General features: G+C 38.8%; 1 protein-coding gene, 1 long non-coding RNA gene and 1 pseudogene across 10 annotated transcripts; 2 read left to right on the top strand and 1 right to left on the bottom strand.

Moving 5' to 3' along the window:
- Positions 1-1129: 1129 nt before the first annotated feature.
- LOC103320445 (putative serine/threonine-protein kinase At1g01540) lies at positions 1130-5392 on the top strand. 9 transcript variants are annotated; one of them, XR_016124076.1, is made up of 10 exons: positions 1130-2067; positions 2348-2452; positions 2623-2745; positions 2825-2995; positions 3097-3226; positions 3308-3517; positions 4140-4324; positions 4638-4706; positions 4816-4893; positions 5124-5354. XR_016124076.1 is itself a non-coding variant. In XM_016792318.2 (8 exons), exons 1-7 carry the CDS (start codon positions 1397-1399, stop codon positions 4293-4295), a joined length of 1566 nt encoding a protein of 521 aa, XP_016647804.1. In that variant the 5' UTR covers positions 1130-1396; the 3' UTR covers positions 4296-4319; positions 5124-5392. The 9 variants fall into 9 exon arrangements, 3 of the variants coding, with proteins under 3 accessions (XP_016647804.1, XP_016647803.1, XP_016647802.1); XR_016124078.1 differs by lacking the exons at positions 4638-4706; positions 4816-4893 and having other exon boundaries at positions 4140-4319; positions 5124-5215; positions 5341-5392; XR_016124080.1 differs by lacking the exon at positions 4638-4706 and having other exon boundaries at positions 4140-4319; positions 4849-4893; positions 5124-5392.
- A 547-nt stretch (positions 5393-5939) lies between these two features.
- Positions 5940-8350, bottom strand: LOC103320443 (subtilisin-like protease SBT3 pseudogene; annotated as a pseudogene).
- A 1531-nt stretch (positions 8351-9881) lies between these two features.
- Positions 9882-11244, top strand: LOC148919612 (uncharacterized). Its single transcript, XR_016124364.1, has 4 exons — positions 9882-10217; positions 10411-10554; positions 10675-10777; positions 10957-11244. It is a non-coding gene; the product is annotated as an uncharacterized LOC148919612 (long non-coding RNA).
- The last annotated feature ends 1001 nt before the right edge of the window (positions 11245-12245 follow it).

Genomic DNA, 12245 nt, shown 5'->3' with positions numbered 1-12245 from the left:
GGGAGTCGAATATGCAATGGGGAATCATAATTCTTACCAATTACCCTAACCCTAAACCTAACCCATTCACATTTCTAACCTCACTCCCTTCCAACAGAAAAAGAAAAAGAAAAGAACAAAATCTCAAATTCTTGTGGGAAAATTGAGATTCTCTAACACAAGAGCAAGATCTTCCGCCAGCTACCGGCCTCTTTGGTCTTCGAGTCCACTTTACACAACACTAGTGTCCAGATAAGAGATGGAAAACAATGCAATCCTAATCCCAATGACACATAACTCAGGCTCAATTAAAATATAATTAAGTAAAAACTTAATTTAAAAGGTCTCTTATTTATAATATCCTGCACGGCCAGCCAGAGTCAAACACAAAATCCAACATTGGAAGAAAAGCAACTAAAAGCTTGAATTTAATAGTAAGGAATCAAATTCTGCCGTCCCTTAAATTTATAAAGCACCACCTCTCATCCTTTCTTTCAATAATCATTTTCTTCCCTGGCCACGGATTTCCTAATTCTTTCCTCAAGCATTATAAGAAGGATCGTATACCAGACAAGACTTAAGGCCCCATTAACAAAACTAGAATCTTTGGATAGAAAACCAGTCAGCACCATATCCAAAGAGCAATAAGTCGACAGCCCACAACAAAATAATTATAAGTCATTGGGAATTAAAAAATCATAGTTAATAGAGTATCCCAACTTTGTTAGAATAACTAAACAAATTCTATAGTCGAAGCATATGGTACAACTACAACTAGTTTATTTACCTTTTAAATTGACGAGTTTAGAATGAATCTGTGTGCATAAGATATAGTGTTTTTTTCTAGTAATTTATAATCATGAATACATGTTGATCTTGTAAAAAAGGCCGCATAATATTTAGGGAGACTTTGTAAAAAAACAAAGGAGAGAAATTTTTTAAAAAAAGTCAAAATAGACAAAATTGTCCTTATTTATTACAACAGACTGCCGATAGCTAGGTACATTGTTATGCTAACACGTTACATGTTTTGGATGAAGTCAAAATAGGATAAAAATGGAGAGCACAATAGTTAATACAAGTTAGACCAGAAATAGATACCATTATTACGCGCACAGAGATTTACACTTGTACATGAGCATAAGAAGAAGGTTAGTGGAGGTGGAGTATTCTCATCATGATTTGTGCTGGCTCCTCTCTCCTCTCTCTCTCTCAACCCCACTCAGTCTGAGCTCAGCAGCCCAATTTCTCAATTTCTCAATTTCTCTCATGTATAAAGTCCCCACTGTCACTTGAATACTCTCTCTTTGTCTGACTCTCTGTCTCCATTCTAAGCATTCTTCTTTTTTCCTTTTTTCTCATTCTTCTTCTTACTTTTTCTCCTTCTTCATGCGAAGAAGAAGAAGTGACTAGTACAATGTCTGGGTACTCATTTCTGAACGACCAGCTCTCAAAGCGGACCTCCATTTTCGGTTTGCACTTGTGGGTTGTTTTGGGAATTTGTGTAGGAGCAGCCATTGTTCTGGTTCTCTTCCTCATATCACTCTGGTTCACTTCACGGCGCAACAGTAGTTCCTCGAAAGCCAAGACCTTTAATCAGAATTCAACCATCCCGAACGTCTCTAAGGAGATCCAAGAAATCCGAATCGACCATGCTCGGAACCCAGTACCCGACCCGAATCCCATCCAGCACCAGAACCACCCCGACCCGGTTGCTGACTCGGAGCCCTTGGCCAGAGCCCAAGCCCTGCTTCTTCAGCCGGAGGATCATGAGAGCCCCGCTGGGGGTGGTGGCCGACAAAGAATTCACATTGAGATTGGGAAGGACCATCGGATTTCGTACCCGGAGAAGGGAGGCGGGTCCTCGCATGGAAGTGGTGAGGCTCGTTCTGGGGACCAGGGGCTGATGGCTGTGCCTGAAGTTTCGCATTTGGGTTGGGGCCATTGGTACACTCTCAGAGAGCTTGAGGATGCTACTAATGGGTTTGCTGATGAGAATGTGATTGGTGAAGGTGGCTATGGAATTGTGTACCGTGGTATCTTTGAGGATAATCATATGGTTGCTGTCAAGAATTTGCTCAATAACAAGTATGTAAATTTCGCTTCTTTATGGTGTAGTTAGTGTTTTGCAGAGTTTATTTTGAACTTTTGCTATGGATTGTACTAGTTCTAGGTAATTCGAGATTAGTATCATGTTCACCGTGAACCCAATTGGGAAATTTGAGACCTTAGCTTGGGCAGTGAACTAAATTTGTTAGATTTTCATGCATTTGGGCAAAATATACTATTTATGTTCCAGCTGCTGCATGACCTTTGTATTGGGGAGTTGGCCATGAGAAAGCTTAATGGCTTAGTTGGCTTGGTTCAGGGGACAAGCTGAGAAGGAGTTTAAGGTCGAAGTTGAAGCAATTGGCCGTGTTCGCCATAAGAATTTAGTAAGGTTGCTTGGTTATTGTGCTGAAGGAGCTCATAGGTAATTTTACCTTCATTGTTATAAAGTATATTCTTTCCATCTTTTGTTTAATGCAAGACCTTCTGTTGATGGCTAATTTGTTAAAAATCTTTCTGATGATTTCTTCTTTATGGATTAAGTATAATATGATTTCCTGAAATGATTGCGCTAATAAACGTGAGTTTTTATAGGATGCTTGTATATGAGTATGTTGACAATGGAAATTTGGAACAATGGCTTCATGGAGACGTTGGGCCAACCAGCCCTCTTACGTGGGAAATTCGTATGAATATAATACTTGGGACAGCGAAAGGGTATTCCTTGAGTTGAATGACCTCAGTTGTTTTTGAATCTTTGTTGTTTATTGTAACTAAAACTTTGCGAACATTATAGGTTGACATACTTGCATGAGGGGCTTGAGCCCAAGGTCGTTCACCGTGATATAAAGTCTAGCAACATCTTACTTGATAAGCAGTGGAATTCAAAAGTATCTGACTTTGGCTTAGCAAAGCTCCTGGGCTCAGAAAGGAGTTATGTGACAACTCGTGTGATGGGAACATTCGGGTGAGTTTAACCTCCCTACTTGCCTATTACTTGCTTCGTATCTGGGGAGTCATGATCTTGTTCTTGCAAAACTGAATCACATCTTTGGTTTTGTTTTGTAGATATGTAGCTCCAGAATATGCTAGTACTGGTATGTTGAATGAAAGAAGTGATGTTTATAGTTTCGGAATTCTCATAATGGAGATAATTTCTGGGAGAAACCCAGTGGACTATAGCCGCCCTCAAGGAGAGGTTTGTTTTCATGATCAAGATTACTTGATAACATTGGCTTCCAACCAGAATAACTGGTACTGATTGGTGATCAAACTTCAGGTGAACCTAGTTGAGTGGCTTAAAGCAATGGTTACAAATCGAACTGCTGAGGGAGTTTTGGATCCTAGGTTACCAGAGAAACCTTCTTCAAGGGCACTGAAGCGTGCTCTTTTGGTTGCCTTGCGTTGTGTGGACCCAAATGCTCAAAAGAGGCCAAAAATGGGGCATGTGGTACATATGCTTGAAGCCGATGAGTTCCCTTTCCGAGATGTAAGTTTGCATTCATTTCTTCCCCAAATTAATCTTGCCAGCTAGATGTCTATTTCCTAGCTGATTTATGAAGCGGAACCTTGTTTGAAACTGCTGTCTAAGTGTTTCGTTATTTGTCTTCATGGACTTGCATTCTGCAACTACCAACAACCTTTTATCTATTTCTTTAGCTAAAAATACAAGCATTTCTATATGATTAAGGATTGGCATGGAATTTAGATTTCACATTAGTTGCATGGGTGCTGCATTTCTTTTACCTAGATCCAGTGTTTTAAGAAATTGTCGATTTGATATAATGTGCAAATCTTTGAGATAAATAATTGGAGTCCCCTAGATCTTGTTATCGCAAATGCGCCAAAAATATATATGGTTTCATCTTAAATTTTGGTTTGTGCTTTGTGTGTAAGCAACTCATGTTACATAAGATTATTACGAATTGATAGGTCTATAGTCTCCACGTGAGATTTTTTACTGTTAATTGATCTAATTGTATTTAAAGAACTTTTATAGAAGAATGAGGTTTGCCCTATTCTTATTTTTCACATGAAAGCATGTAAAACAAAGTTTAACTGCATGGATTTTATTTCTCATCCATGATTAATTTTTCTGCGAATAATTTCAGGACCGCAGGGCTGGAAGAGAATATGGACGGTCACCGCATGATGCTTCAAGGATGGACAAGCGCGTGATTGAATCAGGTGATAGTAGTGGGTATGAGAGTGGTGCCCAAACTAACCAGTCATTATGGAGAAAGCGAGAATTGGAAGAAGAGCATTAGCCTCACCAGTCACCAGTTTCACAAGTAAGGTGAATTGACTCACCTTGTTTTGCCCCTATGCTTCTGTCTAGGGATAGGTTAAATTATGTAGCTGTTAATTACTTCCCCTGTATAGCCATTCATGTCAATATGAGCTTGCACTTCGGTGGATTCTCTAGCATTTCGTTCCTTCCTCTCAATGTAATTGAAATAAACCAGATTAGTGTTTTTCACTCCACCGGCTCTTCTATGGTAATTCGGTCCTAAGGGGATTTTCATAAATAGTAATTCTCGAATCATCGCAATCCTATGGCCTTAAATTTGTTTGATATTTTAACATGAACCGAATTTTTCATTGAATAGGTAAGTTGTAAATTCTGATTATTGAAGATTTTGACTGACAAAGAACAACATGCAGGCATTGTTACTAAGGTATTTCAGTTAAGAGGCAATATCAACAGCATTCATGCTAGGTTTAGGTTTACTTAGAATAACTTAGGTCCTACAAATTCACAAGAGTTTGTATTGCGTTCTGTCACAGGCTTTAAGGGTGTGGGGTTTGTTTTTGCTGCAGAAGAAACCTTGACAGCTATGAATGTTGTATGCATAAATCATAAAGGTGTACACCCTCTGGACCCCATAATTATGCTTTATGCCGGTTTGGTTTGGTGTTAATGTAAAAGTCATCAGAGGGACCTTCTCTTTCTGTTTTTTTTTCTGAAGGGGGCTTTTTGTTCTTTGTTCAGTAGGCCCCACACCAAAAGCGTTGTTGGTGGTTTTGCATTTTGTTTTCTTTTTGTTTCGCTTTTAGACTGAAAATCTGTGGTATTTGACGTGTCGCTTAAACAGAAAAATGCAGATAGTAAAGAGAAACAGCGCATTAAAAAAAAGGACTTGTCTTCCATGGGGCTCTACCGCTCGCAGCTGTACATTGTCGCCTGGTAACCAATTTTTGATGAAATGACATATGTGCCCATATGCCAACGCCTTCCTAAGTTTTGGAAAATTTCATAATATTTTTGTTTATAAATTATAATTAATATTTGTTGATTTTATGAATTTTCAGGTTTTTTCTTTTTACTGAAAAGAATAATTTAATATAGTATCATTAGCTCGCATGATTTATGCGTTTGACTGTCAGAGACCACCGACACGGCAAATCGGGGAGAAAGTAACTAAAGGCAACGACTGCCCGCGAAGGTTGAATGTCTCTGAACGAAACATCGTATGACAAAAAAGGGCAAGCCTTGCCCTTAATTATAGGCTACTGTTACTTTAGAAAAGGAAAAGATTGAAGCTTTTTCATGGTATTATTCAAGAAGAAAAAAGATATTCTACAAGAATATAATTTCTCTTCCTTCTTTGGATGGATCAACAAAAGAAAAACAAAGAAGCTGAATAATTGATATGCTCTTCGTATATTTAGAATCTAACTACCCAGAAATCTTGTGTTCGCACCACTTTATTCAAAGGATAAATAAGAATAGAAATGAGTCAGGAAACAATATGAGATTCCACATTTTTCTTCTCTATATTTATCTTGACTACTCTCTGTTTCTCTTCGTTCAAAGACTGCGAAATAGTAGCAGTTTAACAACTGGAAGATGTAATGAAGTTCAATTGTTTTTCCTTCTATGTATGAATATGCTGATAGTATCATGAACTCTAGTAATTAATGACCACTACAGGGCTTGACACTATGTGGTTCTGTTGATCAATCCATTTGAGATAACCATAGGTTACCTTAGGAGCATTGTTATCGATTTCAACCCTCAAAACAAAACCTTGCTCCTGATTTTTCCCATTGAATGTTAGACTACTAGGCTCTACTGCAATCTTCATTCCACTAGGAACTTCCAAAAATGCTTTGTAAATCGATGTGCCGTCTCCCACGTTTGTCACAACCCTGCTAAAGTTTTTGGCTTTCGGAGAACTGTCTGTGCCATTAAAGATGGCTATAAAAGAAGGGTAGTTCAGTTCAGTAGGCTGTTGGCGGCAGCTCCATTGACTTCGCCTGATAACAGCACTCATTTGCTTAGCAGTGTATCCAAGACCACATAGAAACTCAATGTAATCTTGCACATCCATGTCATAGACGAGTCCAGGGTTCATGGCTTTGTTTGGGTTGATGTGGCCTGCACCAAATTCCAAAGGTGTGGCTGGAAGACCACCCCATTGGTCTTTTATGGTGGTCTTAGTATTGTCGAGGGAGTATGCTGTGGTCATGATCGCTGATCGAATGGCTGCTGGGCTCCATTCGCGGTGAACAGCCTTTAGAAGAGCAGCCACTCCAGCAACATGGGGTGCTGCCATTGATGTCCCTGACATCAGTTGATAATCTGACGCCAGATTATAGTTGTTTACTTCTATGAACAACCTGTTAGGTGCAACTGCAGCCAGCACGTCAACCCCTGGAGCAAGAATGTCTGGTTTTAGAATGCCTGGAGTGATCGGGTCCGGTCCTCTTGAAGAGAAGACTGCTACTTGTGGTGCTGGTTTTATCCCCAAATTGGTGTGCACAAAGGTCAAGGTCTTAACTTTTGTTGTATTGGCCTGGGTTGCATACTCTCTAATCAAAGCCCCAGTAGAAACTGGCACAATTAGAGCAGGAAAGACATAGTCTTGTGGGTCTAAAAGTGACATATCTGTCATGAAGATTCCAGCATAAGCACCTGCACTCCGAACCTCTTCCATTTGTCCATCAACATCTGTCTTCATGGTGTTATCACAGAGGACTACCTTTCCAGCAACTTCTTTAGGATCCAATGCCCCATAGTAGCATATTGCTTTGCTTGCATTGTCTTTCCCGTAGTACAATGGTTTATCAGAAATGTAAACGCTTTCTGGGAAGTATGATTCTCCTTCCACTGTCAAGCCGTTGTCTAGAGTCAATGTTGCAGTGAAACTACGATCAAGCGTGCCAGCTCCTACTGTTGTGATCCAGGGTGCTCCATTGTATGTTGAATTTTCAGCCCAACCATCATTCCCAGCTGAGCAGACAACAACAATCCCCTTCTCAATTGCTGAAAGAGCACCAATGGCGATGATATCATTGTAGTAAGGAAGGAAGTCAAAGCCAAGAGACAGTGACATGATATCAACCCCATCAGAAATTGCCTGGTCCATCCCAGCAAGCACATCACTAGCTGCACTCTTTTCTGAATCTGATGCCCACAAGGCCTTGTACATGGCAACATGTGAGCGCGGTGCCACCCCTCGTGCTGTGCCTTTTGCATATCCAAAATGACTTGCACTGAGTACATGATTGCCTGCAGCTGTTGATGATGTGTGGGTTCCATGACCAAGGAAGTCTCTTGGCGAGTCATAGTCATATTCTTTGGAGATGCTTATTCCTGCAGCTTCAAGCCCTTTGCTAAAAGATCGAGCGCCAATGAGTTTCTTGTTGCAGAGAGATGGGGTGAATGCTGTTCCGTTTTCACACGCGCCTTTCCATCTTTCTGGCACTTCTGACATTCCCTTGTCACCAAAACTTTCACTCTCTGGCCAAATTCCTGAATCAATGATCCCTATGATCACATCTTGGCCATATGAGGCAGCAGGCCATAAGCCAAGATTTTGTCTGAGTCCAAGAAACTTGGGGCTGTGTGTTGTGAACATCTTGCCAAAAGATTCCGGATATGTGGCAACATGAGCTGAAGAACTCTCCAATTTAGACAGCTGAGAGGGTGTGAGCCTGGCACTGAATCCATGCATGACATGGCTGTATGAGTAGAGCAACATTTCACTGTCGTCACGATCTGCAGGAGATGTCGACGACAATGATTTTAAGGTGGACCTGTGCCATGCCTCGTGCGTCAAGAAATATGCAGGCTTGTGAGAATGGTCCATATGAATTATGTATGTCTGGTATTCCTCAGCATTTGATGCTGCATTGGTTATTTGCAGCAACATTAACAGTAAAATACTGATCACATTGTACAAACCCATCTTTCTAGTTATGAGTCTTATGGCAGAGGAGATGGAGGGATTTTTGAGCTTTATAGGACCCATGTTGTGTTGCTTGTTGGATGATGTTGACATTCTTTGTTTAATTGCAGAGAACGTTATGTTCAATGTCCATGTTTAATTAATAAAACTTTCTGGTCGATTTTCCATATGTCAAGTTCTTGACTGTGAATGATATTGGATTTTGTTTGGTTTCTTGTGTTTGCATTGAAAGGGTAAATAGTCCACTGCATTAGCCGAAACAAAACGCGCACTATAGGTTGCTATTTAGATAAATTGGATTGTCCTCCTTGTCTGGCTTCTTGTTGGCCTGGATTTTCGTCCTCCTTGTCTGGCTTCTTGTTGGCCTGGATTTTCTTTTCTGACTTTTTCCTATCTTTGAACTCTAATCTTTAGGAGTTCTCATCACTCTGTTAAAAGTTAAAACCAATCTGCATGCCAAGTCAAGCCACCCAGAAGTTGTTCTTTTTTATGCCTTTTGTTTTCATTTCAGATATCCATTCACAATACCAAAGTGGTATATGTCGCCTAAAAATAACTTATTTTGTAGATTACGGGTCCAGATGACATTAACTGGGTTTGCAGGCATGCTCCAGCTTTTTCACATTGAATATGTAAAATTTCAAATGCAACCAAAAGCTGAAATTTACTAGTAAGTTCTTATCCCTTTACTATTATTCTAGGTTCAAAGTTCATGATCCAAAACATAAAAGAGTTGTGCCTTGCAATTGGGCAATGCCTTTATTGGATTCATATCCATCGGGTTAACTAAGACAAGGAGGAAGACAGAGAGAGCATGAAAAACAAACATGCTTGCTTTGAGGTTGGCAAGCAACTGAAACTTGATTTCTGATGGTAAAATTTATTTAAAGAATTTATCACTTACACGTACGCACGTATCTTTCAATAATACATCCGTATTCTGTACACGTCTTAAAGACTTTGTAAAATTCACATTTTAAAAAAAAAAAAAACAAAAACAAAAAAAAACAAGCAAACGTACAATACGTACATTTTGAAATAGTATACGGTCTTTTTTTTATAATTTAATAAATAGTATAGCCGAACGGCTATACCTTAATTTCGTTTAAAAATAGTATAGCCGGACGGCTGTACCGTGATTTTTAATTTTTTAATAATAGTATAGCCGAGCGGCTATACTGTTTATTTACATAATGGCATCCTTTTTTTCTTTTAAATTTTTTCCCCAATTTTCGTTAATCGTTGAGAGTAATTTAGAGCATTATCTAAGTCTCTATTGTACCATTTTGATTTTTTAATTTTTCATAGTTATTACCAGTATAAAGAATTTATCATTGTCACGTTTAATATTGTATTATACACATATGCATGTATTTTTCAATAATACATTCGTGTTCTGTACACAACTTAAAGACTCAGTAAAATTCACGTACAATACTTGTGTTGTACATATATGTAAATATTTTTTTTGTTTAATACACATATTTTATATATATATAATTTTCAATAATACATATAAAATTCAAGTATTATACACATAGGGTATGTTTGATAGGTCTCACTAGACTGAACTGGCATTAAAAAGCACTTGAAAACCATATTTAGTAAGAAGGAGGACTATCTTAAATGGAATTGTAGATTCCAACAGTTAAAAAAAAACCTCACTCGCTCTTCCCATTTAGCGAGGCTGAAACGTGTTTCGCAAATTAGCGAGTTCGCTAAATAGAACACGGCGAGTCCTCCAACACCAACAACCTTCAACGCCTCTCTCTCGTTTCGTTCAACATCGACTCCTGCTCTTCTTCCAAGCTATACTCAGGTAAGTTTTTTTGGTCTCTCCCTTTGCATTACAATTGAGGTAGGCTTGCGGTTGCAGAGAAATAGAGAAAGAGGTGAACCAAAATATATTATTGGGTTAGGGCCTTTCAGCGACAACTATATCTTTTGGGTGGCTTCAGGCTCTGCCATCGCCGTAGAGATTGAAAGGAGGTTTGGGTAAGTATTTGGTTCTAGCTATCAGCTAAATGAATTTGAATTTTGAGTCTTAGCCCCAAGATATTGGGGCTCATTTGTATCTGCCATTGCAAGAGCCATGTCAAAATCAGGTCTTGCGATACCAAATCCGTGGAATGCCAAATCTTCTTCTGTTAATTATTGGTGTACATTAGTTTGATTATGGGGTTTCCAGGTGTGGCTAGACGATGTGGGTGGCAACACTTGGATGTGCCTGCTTGGTTTGGTAATCTAGGTGGCAACACTTGGCTATCATTTTACAAATTTCATTTTGGAGCAGAGGTATGGGAAAAGGCCTGAAGATGAGCTGCCAAGTCCTGTAATTTTCTGCCTTCTTCTCTTTGTGGGTTGTTTGTAATTGAATGATTTTTCGTCAAATTGCATGCTGATTTTGTTTTTTTTAAACATGTATGTATTGATGATTGTTCTGCACTCTAAGATTAGGAAGCTCAATCGTCTATGGCACCCATGGGAGAGAGAAAAGGTTGAGTATTTCACATTGAGTGATCTCTGGAAATTTTATGACGAATGGAGTGCATAAGGTGGAGTTTCGCATGCAATTCTCCTTTTGGTTTTTACTTATATATGAGGTCGAATTACATTTGTAGTATCTGTGCCGCTTGGTTTGCTAATCTGATTGTGGGGTGATCAAATTTGTAAAATGTTGGTTTTGATTGGCTCAAAGCCAATATGGCATCATTCAAGTTTGTTATCTGTGCAGGCTATCTGGTGGTGTTTTTTGATTCGTTACACCATTGAAATGGTTTGATTCAGATATGGTTTCCCAGAAATGGTCAAATACAGGTAAACTCACCTTAAGTAGCCGGGTTTAGGACGTTAATTTGATCGTGATGAATCTAGACTCCATTTGATTTTATTTGGTGAAACAGTCAACTTGTGGCATGAAAAGAGTTGCATCTTTATCTTTGCTTGAATTCTCTCTCTCTCTCTCTCTCTCTCTCTCTCTCTCTCTCTGTCTTTGAAGCGGGTGGTGCTTTGCTTTGATGATTTAAAAGTGGCGGAAGCTCGCACGCATTGTCAACGTTGATTGGTTGGAAGGGGAAGGGGTTGGCAGGGGGGGTTGGGTTGGGTTTGAGCGCCGCGCTATACAAAACCAGTATAGCCGAACGGCTATATTTATTTGACGTATAGCCGCGCGGCTATACTATGGATTTTTTTATTTTAAAACAGTATAGCCGAGCGGCTACTTGACGTATAGCCGCACGGCTATACTCTGTTTCTTTAATTTTTTCAAAATAGTATACACAAACGGCTGTACGAGGCTTTTTTATAATTTTTGTAATATATAGTATAGCCGGGCGCCCATACTACGGTTGTACACTTTCGCTAGGATGGTCTTTTTTAATTTTTGTTATTTTATAATAGTCTAGCCGGTCGGCTATACCTGCTTTTTAAATTTTTTTTTAAAAAATAGTATAACCGCTCTACTGTATGGGGGCTTTTTTTTTTTTTTTGAATGAATATTATAGCCGACCGGCTATACCCCTTGATTTTTTTAATTTTTTTAAAAACCGTATAGCCGGACGGCTTTACGGGGCTCTTTTTTTATTATAAATTTTTAAATAAATAGTGTAGCTGATCGGCTATACTATTTATCTTTTATCTTTTTTTTTTTATAAAAATGTATAACTCTTGGGCTTTACTGGGCATTTTTTATGATAATATTTTTTTAATATATAGTATAGCCGGGCGGCTATACTGTTATTGATACGTGGACACCTAGAGCTAAGGCCAGTCCTCTATTTTGTATATATTTTTTTCATAAATAGTATAGCGGATCGGCTATACTCTGCTTTAAAATTGTTTTTTAAATAGTATAGCCGTACGGCGGTATTAGGCTTTTTAACTTTTTGAAAATAGAGTATAGCCGAACGGCTATACGACGGTTTATATTTTGTTGACATGTGGGCATTTAGGCGCTATGCTGGCCTTTTTTTTCTTCTTTTTTTTTTTCTGTCTTTTTTTAGGTAATTTGATCACTATGCAGGC

This window comes from Prunus mume, linkage group LG2 (assembly GCF_029339155.1).
Source record: "Prunus mume cultivar Tortuosa linkage group LG2, ASM2933915v1, whole genome shotgun sequence".
Classification (NCBI taxonomy): Eukaryota; Viridiplantae; Streptophyta; class Magnoliopsida; order Rosales; family Rosaceae; genus Prunus; species Prunus mume.
Note: the sequence above shows the minus strand (reverse complement) of the source record. Positions and strands in the feature narration are given on the sequence as shown.